Source organism: Chrysochloris asiatica, unplaced genomic scaffold (assembly GCF_000296735.1).
Source record: "Chrysochloris asiatica unplaced genomic scaffold, ChrAsi1.0 scaffold00099, whole genome shotgun sequence".
Taxonomy (NCBI): Eukaryota; Metazoa; Chordata; class Mammalia; order Afrosoricida; family Chrysochloridae; genus Chrysochloris; species Chrysochloris asiatica.
Genome location: NW_006408617.1, coordinates 1,053,810 through 1,080,177, shown reverse-complemented (window position 1 = coordinate 1,080,177; position 26,368 = coordinate 1,053,810). Strand labels below are relative to the sequence as shown.

The 26,368-nt window shown below is 37.7% G+C and overlaps 1 protein-coding gene across 1 annotated transcript in view; it reads left to right on the top strand.

Annotated features, from left to right (window-relative positions):
- Positions 1–26,368, top strand: part of KCNH7 (potassium voltage-gated channel, subfamily H (eag-related), member 7) — a 649,673-nt gene that overhangs the window by 517,353 nt on the left and 105,952 nt on the right. Inside the window, exon 7 of the mRNA XM_006867030.1 lies at positions 16,132–16,557. Coding sequence (XP_006867092.1) covers positions 16,132–16,557 — 426 coding nt within the window. The remainder of the gene's footprint in view (positions 1–16,131; positions 16,558–26,368) is intronic.

Sequence of the window (26,368 nt, the reverse complement as noted above, 5' to 3'; positions counted from 1 at the left end):
TTGGAAGAACAGATAAACAAAAAACAATTAAAAAACAAACCCACTATCATTAAGTAGATTTCAACTCATGGCAATGGATTTTAACTGACTCGTAAGCATCAGACATGACCCAAACAAGTAAGACTTATTAACTGCAAATTTTCTAGAAATGTCACACTGGCTAAATTGACTTAGTAACTGAATTTATGCCTTCCCTGACAAGAAGACATTTCTCATTTGGAGATTTAGGAGGACTGGGAAACTGTTCTCAATGCCATGTTATTAAAAAGCAAAGCATTGGCCTGAGAATTTGCAGACAATTCACCTTGTAAATATTCAGAAAAATCTCTGGCACTAATGGGAAATAACTCTCCTTTGCTTTAATCAAGATGCCATCCATGACTTCACTGTTATTTAAGGCACATTTTCTACTAGTGCTACCCCATTTGTTTGTTTATTCTTTTCTCTAAATATTTCTCTAAGCACCCCATGCTTCTTTTCTCTAAATATGTCCTTCTCTTTCTCTCTCTCTGTCTTCCACATACACATACTCTTGGTGATTATAAATGTGTTTGTACTTCTTGTCATCGATTGAATTGTGTCCCCCCAAAAACATGTGTGAGTTGGGTTAAACTATGATTCTTGGTGATTTCTTATTAGGTGCTGTCCAGTCGATTCCGACTTATACTGATCATAGACACAGTAGACTGAAACATAGCTCAGTCCTGCACCAACCTCACGATCATTGTCACACTTGAGCCCATTGCTGCTGCCACTGTGCCAGTCCATTTCATTAGGGGTCTTCCTTTTTCCTTTTGCTGACCCTCCATTTTACTGAGTATGATGTGCTTTTCCAGGGATTGGTCCCTGCTGATTTAGCAGTTATGTAATGATGTGATGCAGCAGTTATGTAATGATCCCCCATGATGTGATCTGATGTGATAAACCAATAAGAGAATTAAGTATAGGCTGCAATACCCTTAATTCCATTTTAACCCTGATGTGATGTCAGGGAGTTTCCCAAGGGTATGGCCTACAACACCTTTTATCTTACAGAAGATAAAAGGAGACAGAAGTGAGCAGAGGAGGGACCTACTACAACCAAGAAAGAAGAACCAGGAATGGAATACATCCTTCAGACCTGGGGTCCCTGTACTGTGACGCTCCTGGAATTGGGGAAAGGTTAATAAGCTACAACACTTGGAGATTATTAGGAATGCTGGGCCTGTAGATGTTGAAAGAGATAAGGACTTTTCTCCAGAGCAAGCGCTCTGTGTTTGAACTTGTTATTGTTGTTAAGTGCCATAGAGTCAGTTGTGACTCATAGTGGCCCTATTTAGAGTTTCTAGCCTTGCAGTTCAAACAGCCTTGCAGTCCATTCCTTATTCTACAGTGCCATAGCAGGTCTCCAATTTGAAATTATGTTGTTGTTGTTAAGTGTAGTTGAGTTGGTTCTGACTCATAGTGACCCTGTATAGAGTTTCCAATGAGTTTGTTGAAGCAATCCACTTTTGGTATTTCTATTATAGCTGCACTAGATAACTAAGAATTTGGTAACAGGAGAATAGGGTACTGATCTAACAGATACCTAAAATTCGAAAAGTTCGTTTGGTGTTGGACAATGAGCAGAGACTGGAAAAGTACTAATCTGCCCAATACAAACGTCTAGATTGCCTAGAAAAGACTGTTGGTGGAATTATGAAAGCCAAAGGCAATTCTGATGAGCACTCAGAAGAAGGTGAAGAGAGCTGTAACACCAGAGACAGCACAGATGGTGAGAAGCAGTGGCAGAGAAACTGCAGCAGCAGCAGAACCAGGAGACTGACACGAGGCAGCACAGAAGCTGACCCACAGAGCTACAGAACTAAATGTCTTCGTGCAGGCTCCCTGGAGCTATAGGCTCTAGACGCTTGTTGGTGGACTTGGCTCTCTGACCTACAGTGCAAAAGAGCCAAGCACCTCAGGGCAAGGCTTGTGGTAGAATTGGGTGCCTCTGGACACTTATCAATGGAGCTAAAAGAGCTTTGTAACAATTGCTGGAGCAGAGCAGGCTGGCCACTTCTGGAGATCAAGGAAGCAGAAGCTGAAGCTGTATAGACAAAGAGCATGAGAAGCAGAGATGCCTCAGTCTCAAAAGGTAGGGCCATGACATCTGGACTCTTAAAGAGTAGAACCATAACCTTTGGGGTTTATAAGAGTGGGGTTCACAGCTTTCTCAATTTCAGAGTCAGATATTCTTCATCAACATAGTTCTTGAGTGTGGGGCTGCCATAAAGATGGCACCTCTGCTCAAAGCTGAGGGGGCAAGGCTGCCATACCTCAGAGGAAAGAAGAATGGGGCTTGCTGGACCCAAAGGGGTGGTGTCGCCACTCATACTGATGAGGAGAATGGGGCTTCCCAATGAACATAGTTACCATCCCAGTTGGCCTGGAAGACAGAGCTGGAGCCCAGTGTTGAGGGTCTCTACCCAGAATTCAGAGTGTATGGCCATAGCCCAAGGTATGGAGAGCAGTGCCATTGTCTGCATCAGGGGTAGGAAACTAAATATAGCTGGCTAACTTTTAAGTTGATAGTTTGTTTTTTTTTGTATAGCCTACAAATAATGTTACAAATTTTGGCAAAAAAAAAGGTTCCCCACCACTTGTCTAGATGCTGTCAGAGAACAGAAGAGTATTTCAAGTTTTGATAACTAACTTTAACTGATGTGGGTTTTTAATTTGCTTGGTGCCTGGTATCCCTTCTTTCCCTCCAAGTGTTCCCATTGTAATGGAAATGTCTACCTTTTACCTGTTGCATCACTGTATTTGGAAACAATAGCTTGTATTCCAAGTTTACAGCTAAGGAATTTTGTTCCAGGTAGCAATTTGGGCTTGGAAGAATTTTGGGATACTATACTGCAGTAAAAGTGTTTTGGATGTGGCAAAGACATGAATTTAAGAGGAAGATATATCAAAGGGTAGGATGTAATGGTTTGAACTGTGTCTCCACAAATGTGTGTTAGCTTGGTTGGGCCATGCTTTGGAAGTTGTGTAATGATATAATGTGGCAGCTATGTAGTAATCCTTAATGATGTGATAAACTAACAAAAAGGATTAAAGGTGGACTGCGATACTCTGCAATTCTAGATACAGAACTACCATTCTTCCGTCAGTTTGTCATATTGTGGTGGCTTGCATATTGCTGCAATGTTGGAAGGTATGCCATGGGAATTTAAAATATCAGCAGGGTCACCCAGGGTGGATAGCATTCATCTGAATATCCAGACAAAGACAGACTAGGAAGAAAGAGAGACAGACTATTTCAGCATGTTTAGTTATTGTAAACTTTATAATAACATTGGAACACTGTCAACCCTAGAATATTGAATATTGAAACTTGATGAAGAGCACTAGAATATTATCAGATATAGTTCTGAAAGATGAGCCTGTCAGTTTGGAAGGTACTCAAAATGCAACTGGGAAACAGCTGCCTACTCAAAGTAGAGTTGACAGTGATAATATGATTGTAGTAAAGCCTTTGGGACCTCCATATGCTGGTGGGGCAAAACTCGAAGTGAAGAGAAACAGCTGTAAAAATCCATCAATAATCAAACATAGAATGTATGAAGTATGAATCTAGGAAAATTTCAAAAATGAAATGAATGTATAAACATCCATATCCTAGGCATTAGTGAGCTGAAATGGACTGGCCTTGGTCAATTTGAATCTGACAATCTTATGGTTTACGTGTCTATTTGAATCTGACAATCATATGGTTTACATACTTGGGACATATTGTTGGAAGGGACCAGTCTCTGGAGAAAGATACCATGTTTGATAAAATGTTGTTGTTGTTGTCAGGTGCCATCGAGTAGGAACCGACTCATAGCGACCCCATACACAGAAGAACGAAACAATGTCCGATCCTGGGCCAACCTCACTACCGCTGCCACACTTGAGTCCATCAATGATGCCACCTGGCCAATCCATCTCGTTGGGGGTCTTCCTCTTTTTCAGCATGACATTCTTCTCCAACGATTGTTTCCTCCGGACAATATGTCCAAAGTAGGAGAGACGAAGCTTAGCCATCCTGGCTTCCAAGGAGCACTCCGGCTGCGCTTCTTCCAAAACAGATCTATTGGTTCTTTTGGCAGTCCATGGCACTTTCAGTATTCTCCTCCAACACCACAACTCAAAGGCAACAGTTCTTCTACGATCTTCCTTATTCACTGTCCAGCTTTCGCATCCATATGAGGCTATTGAAAACACAATGGCTTGGGTCAGGTGCACCTTAGTCCTCAAGCTGACATCTCTGTTCTTCAGTACTTTAGAAAGTATTGATAAAATGTAGGACCAGAGAAAAAGAGGAAGACCCCCAATGAAATGGATTGGCACAGTGGCAGCAGCAATGGGCTGAATTGTAGCAACGACTGGAAGTTGGCACAGGAACTGGCAGTGTTTCTGTCTGTTGTGCATAGGGTCACTATGAGTCTGTACCGAAGCGATGGTACCTAACAGAAACAACAAAGCAATACTCTTAATCCTTCATAACCCTGATCCAATGTCAAGGAGTTTCCCAAGGGTGTCGCCTGCAACACCTTTTGTCTTACATTATATCAAAGGAAAGAGAAGTGAGTTGAGAAGGAGGGACCTACTACCACCAAAATGGAAGTGCCAGGAGTGGAGTGCATCCTTTCTGGACCTGGAGTTCTTGCACTGTGAAGCCTGTAAATCCAGAGAACAATTAATGTTATGACACAGGGAATTCTTCAAGAACTGCTGCATCCACAGATGCTGAATGGAGACAAGAACCCTTCTCCAGAGCCAACTATCTAAATTCAGACTTCTAGCCCCTGAACTGTGAGAAAATAAATTTTTGTTTTGTAAAGCCATATGGTATTTCCATTGTAATAGCGCCAGATAACTAAGACAGGTGTAAAGGATTCAGAGATCCATAGAAGTCCATGCCTCTAAATCAAGGTGCTTAACTTCTTGCAGATCAGAGATGGCTTTGGAATCTGATGAAGGACATGAACACATATTCCCTGAAAAACATACAGCACCACATGCCATCAGATCTCTTAGAGTTCACAAAACTCTCTAAGATATTTTAGAGAGTTCGCAAAAACCCACCCACACATCCCAGGACCACACATCGTGGTGTAGTCATCATTTCCTTTCTCACCTATGTTCTCCCTCATCTTAAAATTCTCATGGATCTTATTTCCCATTTCTTTTCTTTAAATCTCTGTCCTGTAAGATGTAAAATTGATGTGAAATTGCACTATTTTCTCCAACCACCTACCAGATGTTTGATTTTCTTTATGTTAGGGATTCCAACCAGACCAACTAAACCTTCCCTAGTTCCAGGACAGTTGCTTTATGAGAAAATATCTCATCACTTGTTTAAACTGGGTCCTTTCAAAGTATTTGAGGATTTTAATGAAATAGTTGGTTCCCTAAATTACCACTTTACACATAGACACAGAATAATATAGCAAAACTGAGAAGTTCAACAACAAAGAAAAGTTTTATTTTACCAGCAAACAGGCAAAACCACTGGACCTAATCATCTGTTTTCTGCTGCCTCTATCTTGGCATGTGTGGCCTGCTCCCAGGGTCATCCCAAAGAGTTGGTTTCAGCCAATAATTTTAATTGACAGTAAAAGTTATTTATAATCTAATTTGCAGATGTTCAAACTAGAAAGCTTAAAACTTTAATTATACTAGTAATTTACTAGATATTGGGTGCTTATGGTAGAAGAGGGACTATATGTGGCACTTCTGTTATATTACTTGATTCATAATTGCCTTGTTGTTAAATGCCATGGAGTCTATTCTGATTCATGGCTACCCTGTATATGGTTTCCAAGGAGCCGCTTGGTCAGTTTGAACCTCCAGCCTTGCGTTTCAGTGCTTATCATATGATGCCATACCAGTGCCCCTACAATTGCCTAGGAAATTGATATTGTCTTCATTTGACTTCTAACAAACCTGATACTTTTGGAGATTTTAAAGTGGCTGTAATAGAGCAGAGATATACAACATCGCCCTGTCTCAGTCCAGATCCTAGTAGACTCAACAATATTACACAGATTGTGGATTCTTCTTTTTTAAAAAAAACTTTTTATTGTGAATTGTGTGAAGGTTTACAGATAAGATCATTGGCTTTACATTCAACAAATCATATACTTTGTTTCATCTCAATTATTATCCTCTCCCTGCAACAACAGTTATCCTGCTTCCTCCCTGTGGTTCCTCATTTAAATCTTATCTTTCACAAATGAGCAAAGCAAAACTATTTGATTTATACTTACAAAACTATATATATATATATATATATTCATTCATTTAAATGTATAAAGGGCACATTCTGCCAGCCAGCCTCCTACCTGCAGGCACAAAACCTGTCTCAGTCCATGGGCCAACAGCCTGAATCTGCTCTGTCTCTCCATACCACCTCATCTTCCACAATCTCTGCTTTTCTAGAATTGGGATCTCACATTGTGGATTCTTAATTAATGGAAATTATGTCTTCATTTTTCTTATCTGGTACTCATGTAGGCTCTACCATTTCTGCCTTTTCCTTCCTATGTCCTGCACATGGATGTTCATCCAAACAAATTTTTAACACTTTGGCAAGCAAACAGTTTTGATCCGTCTCTTTATCTATCATTTTGTCATAGGTGATTAGGACTTTCTTTTTTTAAAAAAAGCCTTATTTTCTGATAACTCTGAAAACATCCACAATGATGTTTATAAACCCCTTTCATCTGTCACCGGAAATAGCATGTGTAGTAGAAAATATGGGTTATACCTTCACAAAAAAGGAAGATGAATATTAGTATGGTGTTGTGGATAAGAGCACAGGACTTAGAATCAGAGGGGCCTTAGAGTGTTAACTAACTTCAGTTTTCATATCTGCAATGTAGGATAATAATAGTGCCAAGACTGTAAAGTTTTGGTGACATGGAATGGGATAATGCCCACAAAGCTTTCAGTATATAATAAGCAATCAATAAGTGTTAAATAAATTGTCTACTTAATGACATTGTTGGCTGAGAATTTAGGTAAATTATTCAGTCTCTCAGAATCAGTTTCCTAGTCTTTGAAAATAGAGATTATGGTGCTTATTAAAAGAGCTGGTGAGAGAATATAATGTCAAAAGTCAATACCAGCTCCAGCATCTGACATAAGACACTACTCTCTTTCTCTAAGTGATAGCACTGATGAGCTGAAAAGGCACTCTCTAGGGAATCATAGTGTCATCCCATCCACCATATTTCAAGGGGCAAAAAGAGCAAGGAACAAAGGAAACTGACAGAAGGCACTAAGGAGAGCAGCTCAGGTTCCTTCCCAGGCATTACTGGTGGCAAATTCAGCAGTGAAGTCAACCTTCTCTAAGGTGTTGGAGAAAGCATATCATCCGCAAACAGCATCCCTCTTAGGCTTCTTTGGTTTAATGGTAATGATTCTGGCAGTGTGCCTAGACAGAAAGAACTTAACATCTGTTTCTCTGTACATTTACCCCTTTCACACCACCTTGCAAAGATTGTTCTTTTATTGCTACACTATTTTTCAGGATTTAGCAGTTTCTTTAAAGATCCCTGGTGGTTCAGTGGTTAAGCAATAAGCTGCTAAATGAAAGGTTGGCTATTTGAATGTACCCAGCATCTCTGAAGGAAAAAGACCTGGTGGTCTACTCCTAGAAAATCCTATCAAGAGTCCTGTTCCATCACATGGGGTCTCTATGAGTCAGAACTGGCTCATGGCACCTAGAAACAACAAAAGGTGGCTTGATGCTTTGTTATGTATTAATATATATGGCACTGTGGGTTAAGCGCCAGACTGCAAAGCCGTTTGAACTGCAAGGTCGGCGGTTCAAGCTCACCAGCTACTCCTCAGAAGCCCTATACAGGGTCACTATGGGTCAGAATTGACTCAACGGCACTTAACATATATATGTGTGTGTATATAATATACATATCATTATCACCTGATAATGTGGCTTAATTAGGAGCCTTGGAGCGTTAGACTGCTAACTGCATAGTTCAAACCCATCAGCAGCAAAATGGGGAAAAGGTGAGATTACTTGTCCGTGTAAAGAAATACAGTCTAGGAAACCCTATTGAGCACTTCTGCTTTATCCTGTAGGGCTGCTACAAGTCAGAATCCACTTCACAGCCCTGGGCTAAAGTGGATTATGTGATTTAATTAAACTAAACCTCAAGAAAAGCTCTGACAGTGTAGTGGTTACAAGTTGGACTGCTAACCTCAAGGTCAGCCATCCAAAACTACCAGCCGTTCTGCACAAGAAAGAAGACAATTTCTTCTCCCGTAAAGATTTACAGTCTCAGAAACCCTATGCAGGGGCACTGAGTCAAAACTGACTCCATGGTGTACAACCACCAACTGCCACCACCACCAAACCTCAAGAAAGATTAGTGGAAGGAATAGTATGCATCGGGGACTCGATGCTTTCTTTCCTTTCTTGTTTGGGGTCTTTGGCTCATCAAAGAACTTTGTCTTGGATAGGGTAATGAAAGCTGCTGGAACTAAACTTGTCCATATTTTAATGGCTTTTCCCAATAGTTTATTTCTTGCTCACGAATTACTCCTGTTCAACAAGGGGCATTTTTTCTCTTGATTATTTGTTGACCCTGGTTTTCTCCATTTTGAATGCTAGCATGACACTATAGGATAAGCACTGAACTGCTAACCACAAGTTCAGTGATTCAAACCCACCAGCTACTCCTTGAAAATCCTGTATAGGGTCCCTGTTAAACTCAATGGCATTTAGCAAAAACAACATCATCCCTTAGGCATTAAGGCCCAGAGGCTGGAAAATATCTACACTAAGAAAATGGGCAAAAAAAGAACATTAAAAAAAAAAATGTGTTTCTTTAAATCTTTGGCCAAAGTGCCACTCAACAGATTTGTGGTCATGCCTAGATGCAAAGATGGCTAGGAAGTATAGTTCCTAACCAGATAGACACATTCCAGAAATAACTCTATTCCATGAAAAGGAAAAACAAATTTTGGCATAAAACAGCCATTTCTGCACAGTAGGATTATAATTTCTATGATTAATTCTGGTCATTTCCATTGTCTCTTTTTCTTTAACCTATATGCATGATCATACAACAACTATATTAGGTGCCCACTTTGTATACAGAACAAAGAGGTCACTTTGAGGACTAAGGTGGGCATGATACCATAACTTCACATGCAAGTGAAAGCTGGACAATGAATAATTAAAAAATAAAAATAATTGACAACTTTGAATTATGACATTGGTAAAGAATATTAAATATACTGTGGGAGTCCTGGCGTGGCATTGTGGCCTAATGCTTCAGACTGCAAAGTCATTTGAACTGCAAGGTTGGTGGTTCAAGCTCACCAGCTGTTCCTAGGATATCCTAAACAGGGTTGCTATGGGTCAGAATGGACTCAACAGCACTTAACAACAACAACAATCAGAAGGGATAAATCAATCTTGGAAGAAATACAGTCAGAATACTCCTTAGAAGCAAGGATGGCAAGACTTCATTTCATGCATTTTGGACACATCATCAGACGGGACTAGTTTCTGGAAAAGGACATCATGATTGGTAAAGGATCAGTGAAAAAGAGGAAGATCCTTAATTAGATGGACTAACACATTGGCTACATTGGCTACAACAATGGACTCAAACATAACAACAACTGTGAGGATGTTGCAGGGCAGGTAGTATTTCATTGTACAAAGCGTCTACTAACAACGACTATACCAGGTACTGTGCTAAGCCCCAGAAATACTGGCTAGACATTTTCTTCATCCCTCATTTCAGTTATCCCCTTCTCTCATTATACTCTCTTGGCAAATTAATCCACTTACCAGAACTTCATTCACTGCTGTTAGAGGGTGAAATTTCTAACTCCAACCCCCTTTGGAGCTCTATCGCAGACTGTCTACCAGATAACTTCTCCTCTGTGTCACTTCCCACCTCTTCCTCAACTTGTCCTAGCCAAACTTTACTTCTTTTTTCCATCTCTAAACCTGTTCCTCAATCATGTGTGTTTTTGACAAACATTTGTGGAAGACGTCTTATGAACTAGTCTGCTAAGTTTCCTTGTTCTGGAAGTTCTCTGTCAATGTATGGTTGCAGCTGTTTTTGTATTATCGTTAGCAAGATTTTACTTGCATGTGATGTTAATGATATTGTTCGATCTTTTCTGCATTCCATATAAGAATTGATGCATTTGAGTTACAGTGTTGGAGTAGAATTTTAAAAGCACCATGGACTGCCAAAAGAACAAACAAATCTGTTGGAAGAAGTATAGCCAGAATGCTTCTTGGAAGCCAGGATGGCCAGACGTTGTCTTTCATATTTCAGACATATTATCAAGAGGGACCAGTCCCTAGAAAAGGATAGAATGTTTAGTAATGTGGAGGGTTGATGAAAAAGAGGAAAACCCCCAATGAGATGGATTAGCACAGTCGTGACAGTAATGGGCTCAGGTTTAGCAACCATTGTGAGGTTGGCACAGGACCAGGCAGTGTTTCGTTCTGTTGTGCTTAGGATCACTATGAGTCGGTGCAGACTCTATGGCATCAAATTAAATAACTAACTAGTCTCCAAGTGATCTTCCTCCTCAATTCCATTGTTTCTTAAGTGAGATCACTGTAACATAAAGGTAACGGTAAGGAAACACAGAGAAGAATGGTTGCAAAGTTTCCATGGGGAAGGAAAGAGGAAAGAGACAGACAAGCAAAATTTAGGACGCAGAACATCTGATGTCAGCTACCAGGTGGTACCACAATCACCTCATATCAATGTTCAACTAATCATTGGCTTGGAAATCAAGATATGAATCTGGAAGAAATGTGTTCATATATATAAAGCAATGTATTAATATGTTAAATGTTTAAGACACTATTCAATCTATTTCTTTCATATTTTAAGAGTCATATATTTTAAGAAGCAGATTATTTTTCATATTAGCATAGGTGGTACATACAAAACAAAACATTAAACCTGAAATTTAATTGAACCTAGAAAATTGCACTTATTTTGCAAAACCATTGTCATCACCATTCAATCCAACAATATATACAAATGCAACCAAAGGTCTATTTAAGTCTTGAAAAATTATTTAAATACAGAATGCTGCAGTGAATTTTTCATGATACTTATTTTACTATTATCCAATTTTAATATTTGATTTACTGTAAAAAATCCTGTGGGACAGATTTTATTCATTGTGTAGGACTGCTAGATTCAATGATAATTACTCAATTTTTATTGTATTTCTCAAAGCATTTTCTGAAAAGCCAGAGGAGTTTAAACTTTCCTGATGCTATAATCTATCTAATTCATTGGTTACTGACTACTCTTTCTGGAGTCCTGGTGTGGTACTCTGGGTTAATGTGTCAAACAGCAAAGTCGTTTGAACTGCAAAGTTTGTGGTTCAAGCTCTCCAGCTGCTCCTTGGAAACCCTATACAGGGTCACTATAGGTCGGAATCGACTTGACGGCACTTAACAACAACAACTCTTTCTGATAGATAAAAATACAGCTAGCCTATTAGTTAAGTGCAAGTCCCAAGTAAAGGATAAATAACAGATGAACAGTCTCTACCAACACCTCAGCATGGTGTTTAATGGCTGCCAAAAGTACTGTATAATCTTTTGGAAGGCTTAATCATTCCCTATTGCACTTTTCAAAAGAGAAGAGTAGTTATTAATCCTGGTGTTCGCACAATTTTTTCACAGTAGATCTTCATTGAGTAAATAGTGCCGTTTCGTATAAAGATTTTAGTTTAATGTAAGACTTAACTGTTAGAAGTTAAACAAATAGCAATGTGCTAGTGAGAAGAATAACTGTATTTGGTAAAGAAAACCATATTTTAGGCTATATTAAACTGTATGTTTAATTAGTGGTTTGAGGAACAAGAAAATAGAAATGTACTGAAGATTATGGAGTCTCTCTTTTTTAAACAGTGAGGGTTTTTTTTTGTTGTTGTTGTTCTTTTGTTTTTCTTTCTCTCTTAACAGAAAATCTTTATAATAGTTCAATTAATTATGTTTTATCTTCCAAAAGTATGTTATTTCTTAGATGTGTGGGAGAAGTTGGCTCTCTTAAGGGAATGCAGTGGACTTTGCAACAGCTTTCTTTCTTTTTGATCACTGGCTGTTTAGAATCTGATTAATGTGGTTTAAACAAATTTTTACCTACTTAGTATTCCATTTCCATCAATATGAGGATAAGTCCAAAAATATTGCTACTAGGGTTCCACTTCATACATACATGGGTTTTATTCTCAACAGAAACTGTTTAAACATGTCTCACTGATCAGTGGATGACTGCAGACAAGTTCTCAGTAACATATGTGTCTCAGTCTTGTTCCAGGAGGCCTGGTGTGGTGCTGTAGGATAAGCACTGTACTGCCAACCTCAAGGTCAATGGTTCAAACCCACCACCTGCTCCTTGGAAACCCTATACAGGGTCGCTATAAGTCAAAACAGTCGACAGCACATAACAGCAACAAGTCTTGTTCAGAATCTTGGTGTGGTGCTGTAGGACAAGCACTGGACTGCTAACTTCAAGGTCAGTAGTTCAAACCTACCAGCCGTTCCTCAGAAACCCTATACAGGGTGCTCTGAGTTGAAAATGACTTGATGGCACTTAAGAATATCAACTCTTGGTAGGATGCCTTCCATAAAACGAAAGGATACTAAAAGAATTGTTGCACAAAACTTAGCTAGCACAAAGAGCTAATCTTTCTGTAAGTATTTTGAGCAACATCAAAGCTGATGACTTTATGAAATGAATCATAACCAGAGATAAATCTGATTTACCAATATGAGTCCAAGTGTTAGGACCAATCAGAACAGTGGGATATGCCGAGTCAGTTAAATTCATGGCAGAGAAATCAACTCAGAAGGAAATGGCAACTGTTTGGGGGATCCTAAAGGGATGATCTTGATAGACCTGCTCAAAGGATACAGAACAATCACAGGGACAGAGTATGAAGAAGTTTTAAGAAACTTGAAAACAAAATTGGTGAGAAACAGGCAGGAAAGTTGCACCAAAAAATTATTTCCATCAAATGATCTTTCTCATTCTTCAAGGGTAACATAGGCTGCCCTACAATAATTCAATTTGAAAACCTTACTCCATTCAACATACAGCCTTGATCTTGCCTCTACAGACTTTTGCTCCCAGAATGAAAAAAAAAAAATTTTTTTTTAAGGAATACAGTTAGAATCCCACAGTGATGCCAAAACTGCCATTTTGACATAGTGTAAATCATAATATACAAAATTCTTAAGGGAAGGCTTATTGTGGTTGTTGTTAAGTACCATTTAGTTGGTTCCAACTCATAGCAACCCTGTATAAGATTAACAAGGATTGACTGATTGGTTTAATCTTGTGATTAGCAGTTGAGTACTTATCCTACGTCACCACACCAGAACGCCAAGGGAAGGATTATTGTTAAGTGCCATCAAGTTAGTTCTGATTTATAGCGAGCCTGAATAGGGTTTCCCAGAGCAGCTGGTGGGTTTGAACTGCCAACCTTGTGGTTCACAGTCCAGTGCTGACCCACAGTGCCACACCAGAAGTCCAAATTGGAAGGGTTAGAAAGATGGAAATACTTCTTTAAGTGTAAGACCTAGATGGAGGATATGTTGAGAAACAATAGCTTCACATTGCAATATTTTTGCTTACTAAAAGTTTCTATGATTTTGTAGCTGTACTTTTTGACTTACCTTAGTACATTTCCAAAGCATGGGCATGATTAAATTATATGAACAATTAAAATAATGTAAGTGAAAATAGAAATGTTTCCTGAAATGCAAAACTAATATTGTTTCCTTCAAGGAAAAAAAAAAAAATTAGGACTAATGAACTCACTCTTGTCAGTGTTTCAAAAAGCAAAGCATAAGAAAAATCCCTTTAGTTCTTCAAAAACTATTAATTTTTTTCTAGAAATGAATTCTCAAAGAAAGGTATAATGTCAGTCTTTACAGAAAAGACTTTAAACAACACAACATTGCTTTTAGTGGTTGTTTGGTGGGGAAAATGCAAAATATACTTCTTTCATCAATGCAAAATGAAATCGAAATTTTAATATGAAAGTCTAACAAAGTAAAAGTATTTCAATCCAAGGCCAAATCTGATGAGGCAATTCAGCTAAATATACTCAGAGGAATCGACATCTGCAGACTTAGTGCATCCTTCAACAATCTTTTGTAATGTGATTTGTCCTAGCCATAAATTTCATGAAAATGTAATGGTAAACGGTTCAAGCCTGGATAAACTTAGGTTTGTGTACAGTTTATGTGTCAGAATGGAGTTTTACATGATATTAATTAGATGTACAGAGAGAAAAGAAACATTGTGCTTTGTAGACAGGAGCTAAGTCAATTCCAATCAGAGAGAGTCGCTGCGATGATTGTAGATGAAGGTTGAGTTTTGTTGTTGTTTCTATCCTATCAAGTAGTCATTTTTATCTCCTTAAATAACTTAGACATTCTAGACTGAGATTGGAGAATCGTTTTTTAACTTTTCATTGTGACAAAGTCTAAATATATTACAAGAAATAAATTTACCCTTCACCCAATTTCAATTATTACCAATATGCAGTTAAGGTTGTGACATATAACCTCCTCCCCCTGATCCCCAAACTCGGGGTTATATCAAGGCAAAACCCACGTTTCACACAATTTTCACTATGTAGCCTTAGACGATAAGGGCCATTTTTGAAAATGTTTAATTTACAGTATCATTATCATACTTGAAAATGGTAACTGTCAATAATTCCTCTGATAGCTTATCTCTAAGAGGACCACAACTGATTTCATCCTTTCCTCATTAAGATATGAAGAGTATTTCTGATTCTTTTTTTTTTTTTTTTTTTAATTAATCTTGGCTGCTCTGAACTGCTTTGGCCAATATACAAGCTCCCCAGCAGCTCCTTCGAAACCCTATACAGGGTCGCTATGGGTCGGAATCAACTCAACGGTACTTAACAACAACAAAGCAATGCTGTGCCAGTTCTAAAATTTAACTTTAAGAGAACTAAAAGTTTTCACTGATTTCTTGGAAGTACTGAGCTTCCACATGAAAAATCTTACTATTCTATTGAAAATTCAGGTCACAGGGTAAACCCTAAGGAAAGGAGTGGTCAAGCCCTATGGAAAGACAAAGGAGCTACAAAATTTTAATGATAATGAAATTTTCCACAATACTTTTGAAGCCTTCCTCATATGCATATATAAGTGTATTTTTGTAACTTATTAAGTTTATTACTTATTAATTTATTATTTGATAATAAATTCCGATACATGTTAGAAACCCTATACAGAATCGCTATGAGTCAGGGCTGATTCAATGGCACTTAACAACATTATTTATTATAAGCAAAACAAGTTTCAGTCTAGCTTTTATCTGTGTATATTTAACTAACACTATAAATAACATCAACAAGTATTAACAAGTCAGCACTAGGGTAGTTTAAAGGGAGCATATGCGCTGTTTAAGTGTGAGGAACGCTGACCTTAAATGATAAAGTCTGAGCTCCCTGTCACATAAATACTTCAGCAGCCTGGCCAGGAACAAATAACTAGTCCTCAGCACCTACAAGACAGTAGTCATTGTATTTCAATGAAGAGTCCTGGTGTAGCATTGTGAGTTAATGCGCTGGACTGCAAGGTCGGTTTGAACCTCAAAGTGGTAGTTCAAGCTCACCAGCTGCTCGTTGGAAACCCTACAGGGCCGCTATGAGTCAGAACTAACTCGACGGCACTTAACACAAACAGCAACAATCAATGATGTTTGTGTGGGCCAAATATATTGCATATAGAGATTGATTATGTTGTTGTTAAATTCCATCGAGTGGGTTTTGACTCTTAACAACCTTGTATAGGGTTTCTAAGAAGCAGCTGGTGGGTTGCCGAGCTTGTGATTCACAATGCTGATCTTACAGCGCCACGCCAGGAGTCCAGAGATTTATACGGGTCCCCTTAAATGTATGGGTACTTTTCATGTATACTTCAAAACTGCGTGAATTCTTTTTAGTAAATTTTGCTGCATAATTACCCTAATGTCATTATTTAATCTAACAAACCTAAAAAAAAATTAAAAAAATGTATGTAGCATATGGTCTTCTTTTTTTTTTTATACTTAGGTTCTCTCTTTAGGAGCAGATGTCCTGCCAGAATATAAACTACAGACGCCACGCATCAACAAGTTTACGATATTGCACTACAGCCCTTTCAAGGCAGTCTGGGATTGGCTTATTCTGCTATTGGTCATATACACTGCTATATTCACCCCCTATTCTGCAGCTTTTCTCCTCAATGACAGAGAAGAACAGAAAAGACGAGAATGTGGCTATTCATGTAGCCCTTTGAATGTGGTAGACTTGATTGTAGATATTATGTTTATCATAGATATTCTAATAAACTTCAGAACAACATATGTAAATCAGAACGAAGAAGTGGTAAGTGATCCGACCAAAATAGCAATACACTACTTCAAAGGCTGGTTCCTGATTGACATGGTTGCTGCAATTCCCTTTGACTTGCTGATATTTGGATCAGGTTCTGATGAGGTAAGAGCTGCTAAGAGTCTTATTTTCTGAAAGATTGCAATTATGAAAGTTCATCTATTTTAAATGTGAAATAAAGTAAGGTTGCTTTACAAACTCTCTATATCGCACAAATGAAATTCGTTTTCAATTTGAAATGTTACAAAAATAAATGGAACCATTTGCCACTGAAAGTCATTCACAATTCTGTTTTCTTTCTTTTGCTAAAAGATGCCAAAGATTCTTTAACCAACAAATTAAACTTTGAAACAAGTTGTACATAGCACATATCACACTCCCAGGGTGTAAAAGCTTTACTTATTAAAGTCTTGGTTTGAACGCTGTCAAATATTAAGAATCCCTTTTATTTATTTTTAATTCAAAATTATGATTTGAAGCAGCAGGAATGTGTTTTTGTCTAAATTATGTGTAACAAGGCAACTTTGAAAATGGTTTGAGCAATGTTCTTTCTCTTAAATAATATTAGATTGGAAAATTCTTCCTGTATGTGCTCAATACCTTATAAAGTCAGTGGTTTTAAGGAAATATGAGAAGTATATATATATATATATTTATGCATTTTCAGGGTATAAGGTCCATTACATTACATCTACTTTACATTAGATTCTCAAAGATATTAATTCAAAAGAAGTTAAGTGTCCTCACTCAATTGTTGTTCATTTTTATTGCAAATAGGTTTCCTGGATTCTACAGTGTTAATATTTTTGAAAAGTGTGAAAGTGGTTCTAAGGAGTAAATTGAGAAAGTGAAGATGAATGTGTTGACTTTTGGGAATTCAGTGACTTTTTCTGCTAAGAACTCCTCATCATCACAATTGTTTGCTTGTTGCAGTAGAAAACCAAATCACAAAAATCCCTTTAGACAGTTGCTCCCTGGTCAATTAAGACTTCAGGATAAGAGAACCTTCCTTTGTCAAGGGTAAACTATAGGTATAGAAGTTAACTTTTTCCTATAGAACATGCCTGTCAAACTGGGGCAGTTAAAAGCAGGACAGATGAATAAGACATTGTTTTTGGATTTTAACAGTTACTCTACTGCAAACCTTAGACAACATATTAAGCCCAACTTTCCTCATCTGTAAAATGGTACTAGTATAATAACACCTTTCCTTAAGATTTTTGTATTGTTTTGAGAATTGTTGTTGTTAAGTACCTTGGAGTCAGTTCCAACTCATAGTGACCCTGCACAGGGTTTCCCAGGCTGTAAATCTTTATGGGAGCAGAAAGCCACATCTTTCTCCTGTGGAATGGCTGGTAGTTTCAAACTGCTGACCTTAAGGTTCGCAGCCCAATTTGTAACCACTACACTACGTAAAATTCTTAACAAAATTCTTTTTAAAAAGCAGCCATTGTTAAATTAGTTAAACTTTTAATATTAGATTTTCCTAACTTTCTGTAGGATCAGCACTGAACCATGACCCACAAGGTCAGCAGTTCAAACCCACCAGCTACTTCTTGGAAACCCTCAACACTTAACACAACAACAATAACACAACTTTACGTTTTAGTGAAAAGAAACTTTTCTTTTTCATTAATCCTCATCTTCATATATTCTAACAGTGGTGAACCATGTAAATGCAACAAATACACTTATCAATAAAAAATTGAACAAAACCTCATTTACTCTTCCAAAATTTAAAATTTATCCATCAGCTGAGTATGGGGCTGTAGGATAAGCATTGGACTGCTAACCACAAGGTCATAAGTTCAAATCCACCAGCCTCTAGAAACCCTATACAGGGTCATTATGAGTCAGAACCAACTCAATGGCACTTAAGAACAAGAGAAATGAAAGAATGAGTAAACAAATGAACATGCAAATAAGATTATTAGGGGAAACTGAGATACTTATAACATTTAATTAATAGCAATCAAACCAGGGAGAATTTGGATATATTATAGTCATTAAGATAGAAATTCTAGAATTCAGTACTTGGGTTAATTTCATTTAATTTACCATAAATTAAAAAAAGAAAAAACCCTCATTGTCATCAAGCCAAGTCTGACTCATAGCAACGCTATGTAGGGCTTTTGAGACTAAATTTTTGTGGGAGCAAACAACCTTATCTTTCTTCCATGGAGAAGCTGGTGGATTTGAACTGTTGACCTTGTTATTAGTAACCCAATGCCTAACTCTCAGTGCCATAACTTGAAAATAATGAAATTACATTAAAATGTGTCATTTAGATTATCCTTATTTCAAATAGGCCTTTTCATAGTAAGCTGACCCCGGGAAAAAATTTACATGAGTGTGGAGGGTACTGTGGGATAAGCACTTAACTGCAAGGTTGGTCTGAAGCACAAGGTGGGTGGTTCAAACTCACCAGCCGCTCCTTTGAAACCCTATACAGGGTCATTGTGGGTCGGAACCAACTCGGTGGCACTTAACAAGATGAAACAGGCGTAGGAGGTAGTCATCAAGGATAATAAGTGAATTTATAGATTGAGAACTAATTAAGAAAAATTTGTCTCTATAAACTTACACTCTAAGATTGGTGAAGAGGTTGGGAGTTGAGGAATACTGGCAACAGAAAGCAAACAATATTCACAAGTCAAATAACTGAGAAGATTATTTCAGTAAAAGATAAATGTTATGATGAAAACACATCAGGTAAAGTTGACAGAGAATGGCTGGGATGGGGTGGATATAAGGAAAGGACACTTAAAAGGTAAATTTGAGTTGAGACTTGATCAAAAGGAACCAGCTACATGAAGCCTGAATGCGGAGTACTTCAGATGGAAACAACTACCAGTCAAGACCCAACTTGAGAACAGAAATAAGGCCATTGACAGTCAGATTGAATCCCAGTAAGTGAAAGGTAGAGTGCTAGAATGAGGATGCAGAAAGAGGGATTAAATCATGTGAACCCATGTGATTTGGACTTTATTTTTGCCACATTGGGAACATTTGGAATAGCAATGACAATGATCTCACATTTTGAAAACTTATACAGTTTGATGTTGGCAAAATAGATAGCCAGGTAAACCATTTAAAAGTCTATGCTATGGGTAAGACAACGGCTTGAACTTCGTGGTTGCGAAGTTGTTGTTAGGTGCCATCAAGTCGATACTGACTCATAGCAACCCTATATACAATGAAATAAAACACTGCCCGGTCTTGAGCCAACCTCACAATTGTTGCCACGCTTGAGCCCATTGATGCTACAACTTTGCCAATCCATCTTGCTGGGGGTCTTCCTCTTTTTCTCTGACCCTCCACCCTACCAAACATGATATCCTTCTCCAGCTACTGGTCCCTCCTGACAATATGTCCGAAGTATGAGAGACAAAGTTTGGCCATTCTGGCCTCCAAGGAGCACTCTGGCTAAACTTCTTTCAACACAGATTTGTTGGCTCTTTTGGCAGCCCATGGCAATTTCAATATTCTCCTCCAACACCATTACGCAAAAGCGTCAATTCTTCTGTGGTCTTCCTTATTCACTGTCCAGCTTTTGCATGCATATGAGGTTATTGAAAATACCATGGCTTGAGTTAGGCACACCTTACTCCTCAAGAGACATCTTTGCTCTTCAATATTTTAAAAAGACCTTGTGCAGCAGATTTGCCTAATCGATACTTCGTTTGATTTCTTGACTGCTGCTTCCATGTTGATCCAAGAAGAATGAAGTCCTTGACAACTTCAATCTTTTCTCTGTTGAAAGAATGTTGTTTATTGGTCCAGTGGTGAGGATTTTTGTTTTCTTTACATTGAGATGTAATCCATATGGAAGGCTGTGCTCTTTGATCTTCATCAGTAAATGTTCCAAGTCCTTTTCATTTACAGCAAGCAAGGTTGTATCATCTGCATATTGCAGGTTGTTAATGAGTGTTCCTCCAATCCTGATGCCACATTTTTCTTCATAGAACCCAGCTTCTCGGATACTCATATTTCACAATGCTGTCCATAGCTTGTCATGAATCACACAATGGAAAGCCTTTGCATAATCAATAAAGCACAGGTAAACATCTTTCTGGTATTCTCTGCTTTCATCCAGCAAGAAAGGTTGTATCATCTTCATATGGCAGGTTAATGTGTCTTCCTCCAATCCTGAAGCCACATTTTTTTTTTTCTCTAATGTAGTTTCTTGAATTACTTGCTCAGCATACAGATTAAATAAGAATCATGAACAGATAAAACCCTGCTGTACAGTTTTCCTGATTTTAGACATTCTATATTCCCTTGTTCTGACTCTTGTGAATTTATTTCAATTTTTTGCCTCTTGATCTAGGTACAGGTTCCTCATTAGAACAATTTAGTGTTCTGGATACCCATTCTTTGCAATGTTATCTATAGCTTGTTAGGATTCAAACAGCCAAAAGTCTTTGCATAGTCAATGAATCACAAATAAACATTTTTCTTGTGTTTTCTGCTTTCAGCCAAGATACGTCTGATGTCAGTAGTGATATCCTAAGTTCCAGGTCCTCTTCTGAATCCAGCTTGAATTTCTGGAAGTTCTCTGATGATGTACTGTTACAAATTTTTTTTTAATTATCTTAAGAAATTTTTTTCCTTGCATGCAATATTAGTGATATTATTCTATGATTTCTGCATTCCTTTGGGTCACTTTTCTTTGGTATGGGCACAAATATGGATCTGTTCCAATTGTCTGGCCATTTACTTGTCTTCAAAATTTCTTGGCATAGATGAGTGAGCGCATCCAGTGCTTCATCGGTTTATTGAAAGATTTCAATTTGTATTCAGTTCCTGGATCCTTGTTTTTCATAAGTATCTTTAGTGTAACTTGGATTTCTTCCTTCAGTACCATTAGTTTTTCATCATATGCCAACTCTTGAAATGGTTGAACATCAACCATTTATTTTTGGTCGAATGACTCTGTGTATTACTTCCATTTTATTTTGATGCTTTCTCCATCATTCACTACTTTGCCCATGAAGTACTTTAGTATTTCAAGTCAAGGCTTGATTTTTTTCTTTAGTTCTTTCAGCTTGAGAAATGTTAAGCATGTTCTTCCCTTTTGATTTTCTAACACTAGGTCTTTGCACATTTCATTATAATTCTTGAGTTTCCCTTTGAAATTTTCTTCCATTCATTTTAGCATTTCTATACTGGGTTGCAAAGGTTTGAACTGCAAGGTCAGTGGTTCAAGCTCACCAGCTGTTCCTTGGAAACCCTAATACAGGGTCGCTATGGGTTGGAACCAACTGGACGGTACTTAACAAAAAATGCTAGAGGGCAAGTTTCAGAGTTTCTTCTGACATCCATTTTGTCTTTTCTTTCTTTCCTGTTTTTTAATGATCTTTTGCTTTCTTCCTGTACAGTGTTCTTAATGCCATCTGACAACACTTCTGGTCTTCAGTCATTAGTGTCTAATGCATGAAATCTGTTCATGAAATGTTCTCTAAAGTCAGATGGGATATATTCAAGGTCATATTTTGACTCTTGTGAATTTATTTCAGTTTTCTTCAGCTTCACCCTGAACTTGCATATGAGCAATTGATGGGCTGTTCCACAGTCTTCCCTAACCTTTTTTTAGCTGATGATTTTGAACTTTTCCATCATCTCTTCCCATAGATGTAATCCGTTTGATGCCTGTGTATGCCATCTCATGAGGTCAATGTGTATAGTCATCTTTTATGTTGTTTTGAAAAAGGTATTGGCAGTGAGTAAGAGGTTGGTCATTCAAAATTCTATCATGGAATCTCCAGCATAATTTCTATCACTAAGGTTATATTTTCTAACTGCTGATTTCTGTTTCCAGCCTTCACCTTCCAGTCACCAGTAATTATTAACACATCTGATTGCATGTCTGATCAGTTTCAAGAAGCTGGTAGAATTCTTCATTTTAATCATTATTGGCTTACCTGGTTGGTGTGAAAATTTGAATAATAGTAGTAGTATTATTGGCCTTTCTTGTTGTTGTTCTTAGGTGCCACTGAGTCGATTATGCACAATAGAATGAAACACTGCCTGGTCCTGTGTCATTCTCACAATTGGTGTTAAGCTTGAGGTCATTGCTGTTGCCACTGTGCCAATCCATTTCATTAGGGTGGGGTGTCTTCCTCTTTTCACTGATTTTCCCTGTAGATATATGGATATCATATCATTAGACCACGTTGTACTTCTAGACTCATTTTAAAATGTTCTTATGGATGATGAGTATGATGCCATTCCTCTTCAGTATGTCATTCCAACATAGTAAACTTGATGATGGCTGGATTCAAAAATTCTAATACCAGCCCATTTCAGCTCATTAATGGCTAGGATATGGATCTTTATGTGTTCCATTCCATTTTTGACAACTTCTAATTTTCCAAGGTTCATGCTTTGCACATTCCACATTCTAATTATTAATGGATGTTTGCAGTTGTTTTGCACTAATTTGACTTGTGCCCCATCAGCAAATGAAGTTCCTGAAAGCTTTGCTCCATTCATGTCATTAAGGTCTATTCTACTTTGAAGAGGCAAATCTTCCCCAGTCATATTTTGAATGCCTTCCAACCTGAAGGGTTCATCTTCTGGCACTATATCTGACAAAGTTCCACTGCTATGCACTAACTTTTCCATAGTTGATCATTCAGAAATACTCTGCTTCTCCTTGTTCCAAGTCTGGAGTAGTTGGATGTTCCACTGTAACCTGTCCACTGTGGATGAGACTGATGGTATTTAAAATGCCAGTGGCATAGGTTCCAGCAACACACAAGCCACTGCAGGATGACAAATCTACAGATGAGTGGCAGTGAATTTTCTTAGAGAAAATAAAAACAGAACAATCTGAACTCTAAAAGTTTTTAAATATCAGAATGAGTATCTGATAAAATGTCTTTCATTCTAACAGTCATTTGGAAGAATTTGTGTTGTTTGCTACAAATAAAGAAAACCTAGGTGTTTCCCCAAGGTTCTTTGCATACTCAAAATATAGCTCTTTTATTCTATTAGTGAATGTGTCCTTAGAAATACATAAATAGTACGAATTAGCTGAATAAAATACTAGAAAATCATTTCAATTGGTATTGAATTTTATTGTGTAAATAATCCATTGAATAGTGAAGAAGACAAGTACCATAGCTAAGAGGAAATTGAAGTGAAACCTAAACTAAAACATAAGGATGAAATCATGCAGAGTGTTATCTACTGAGTATTCCCATTTCCCCATTTTACCCAAATATTTCTTAAAAATCAGACAAATGATGAATTAAATAGAAAGCATCAGTGATAATTTGTTCTGACAACCCTATAGATGAAACTAAAAATGATTGCTATTAATACTGTTGAGTCAATGCGAAATCATAGTGACCCAATGTAAAGCAGAACAAAACACTCCCCAGTTCTTAACCATCCTCATAGCTGTTCCTGTTTGAGCCCATTGTAAAGGTCACTACATCAAGCCATCTCATTGAGTCTTTTTCTGTTTTTAAAGACCCTCCTATTTACTAAGCTGATATCCTTCTCCAGAGTCTACTCCTTTCTGATGATGTGTCCAAAGTATATGAGATGAAGTATTGCTAGTCTTGCTTCTAAGGAGCATTTTGGCGGTACGTCTTCCAAAATAGACTTGCTTGTTCTTCTGGTAGTCCATGGTATACTTCATATTCTTCTCCAACACCATCATTCAAAGGCATCAATTCTTCTTCTGTCTTCCTTATTCAATGTCTTGATTTCACATACATATGAGGTGATTGAAAATATCATGGCTTGGGTTCTTGTTGTTGTTAAGTGCTATTAAGTTTTTTCTGACCCCTAGCGACCCTTTGTAGAGTTTCTGAGAAGTGGCTGGTGGGTTTGAACTGCCCATCTTCTGGTTCAAACTGACCTTGTGACCCAGGACATTATCCTGCATTGCCACACCAAGACTCCATGGCTTGGTTTAGGTATACTTTATATTCAAAGGGATATCTTTACTTTTTAACACTTTAAAGAGGTTTTCAGCAACATATTTGCCCAATGAAATACTTTGTTTGATTCTTCTGACTCCTGGTTCTATCGGTGTCTATTGTAGATTCAAGCAATATTAAATCTTTGATAGCTTCATTTTTTTTTCCTTTTTTCTTGAGGTTTTTTCTTGTTCCGTTTTTGGGATTTTTTTTTTTACTTTATGGTGAGTGTAATCCATATTGAAGGTTGTATCTTTTGATCTTCACTAGTAAGTGCTTGAAGTCCTCTTTCCTTTCAGCGAACAAGGTCGTGTACTCTGAATATGGTAGGTTGTTATTATGTCTTCCTCTAATCCTAATGCCTTAGTTATACTCAAACAGAGAAAAAGTTAATTTTTGTTTTTATTGTAGAGAGTAGTCTGATATTGATTTTTTTTTAATTACCTATTCTGTTTCAAGGAATCCTGGTAATTCTGTAGGAGAAGCACTGGAATACTAACTGCAATATCGCAATTCAAACCCATCCGCTGCTCTGCAAGAGAAAGAGATGAATCTGTCGCTTTTGTAAAGATTTACAGTATCCGGAACTCTATAAAGTGTCACTATAAACTGGAATCCACTCTGGCAGTGATTCTAATATTAGGTCTTCAAAAATAATTCTACTTACTCTATACTGAGAAAGATACCACATAGTTGTCTTAAGTCTGGGTCTGTTGTTGTTAGGTTCCATAGAGTTGGTATTGACTCAGGGTAACCTTATGCACAACAGAACAAAACACTGCCCGGCACTGCACCAACCTCACAATCATTGCTACACCTGAACCCATTGGTACTACCACTGTGACAACCCATCTCTCTGGGGTCTTTCTCTTTTTCTCTGACCTGCCACTTTACCATCCTGATAATATGTCCGAAGTATGAGAGAAAAAGTCTGCCCATCCTGACTTCCAAGGAGCACTCTGGTTGTACTTCTTCCAACACAGATCTGTTTGTTCTTTTGGTGGTCCATGGTCCTAAAACACAACAATTCAAAAGCATCAATTCTTCTATGGTCTTCCTTATTCACTGTCCAATTTTTGCATGCATATGAGATTACTGAAAATACCATGTCTTGGGTCTGGCACACTTTAGACCTCAAGCTGACATCTTTGCTCTTGAACTTTGCTCTTAAAGAGGTCTTGTGCAGCAGATTTGCCAAAGGCAATATATCCTTTGATTTCTTGACTGCTGCGCCCATGAGTGTTGATGTTTAATCTGAGCAAAATGAAGTCTTTGACAACTTCAATCTTTTCTCCATTTATATGGATGTTGTTTATTGATCTAGTGATGAGGATTTTTGGTTTCTTTACATTGAGATGCAACCCATACTGAAGGCTATGGTCTTTGATCTTCATCAGTAAGTATTTTTTTCAGCAAGCAAGAGTATATTATCTGCACAGAGACTCTGCGTATTCCTTCCATCTTCTTTTGGTGTTTTCTGTATCATTTAATATTTTACCCGTGTTGTTAAGTGCCATCAAGTTGGTTCTGACCCTTAGCGACCATGTATAGGGTTTTCAAGGAGTGACTGGTGAGCTTGAACCACTGACCTTGATGTTCAAACCAACTTTGCAATCCAGCACATTAACCCACACTGCCACGTGAAGATTCCATTTTGCTCCTAGAATCCTTCAATACCACAAATTAAGGCTTGAATGCATATTTTGTTGTTGTTAAGTGCTGTCAATTATGACCCATAGCAACCCTGTATAGGGTTCCCAAGGAGCAGCTAGTGAGCTTGAACCACTGACCTTGCAATTCAAATGTCTTTGCAGTCTGATGTGTTAGCCCACACTGCCACACTAAGACTCCTGAATGCATATAATAAACTATAAATGTTTATACTATATAAACTTTAAATAAGATTTCATTAAGAAAGTTATCATTAATAAAGTAAGATGACTTCTACTTCAATATAAGATGGTATCTTTGAATTTTAGCAT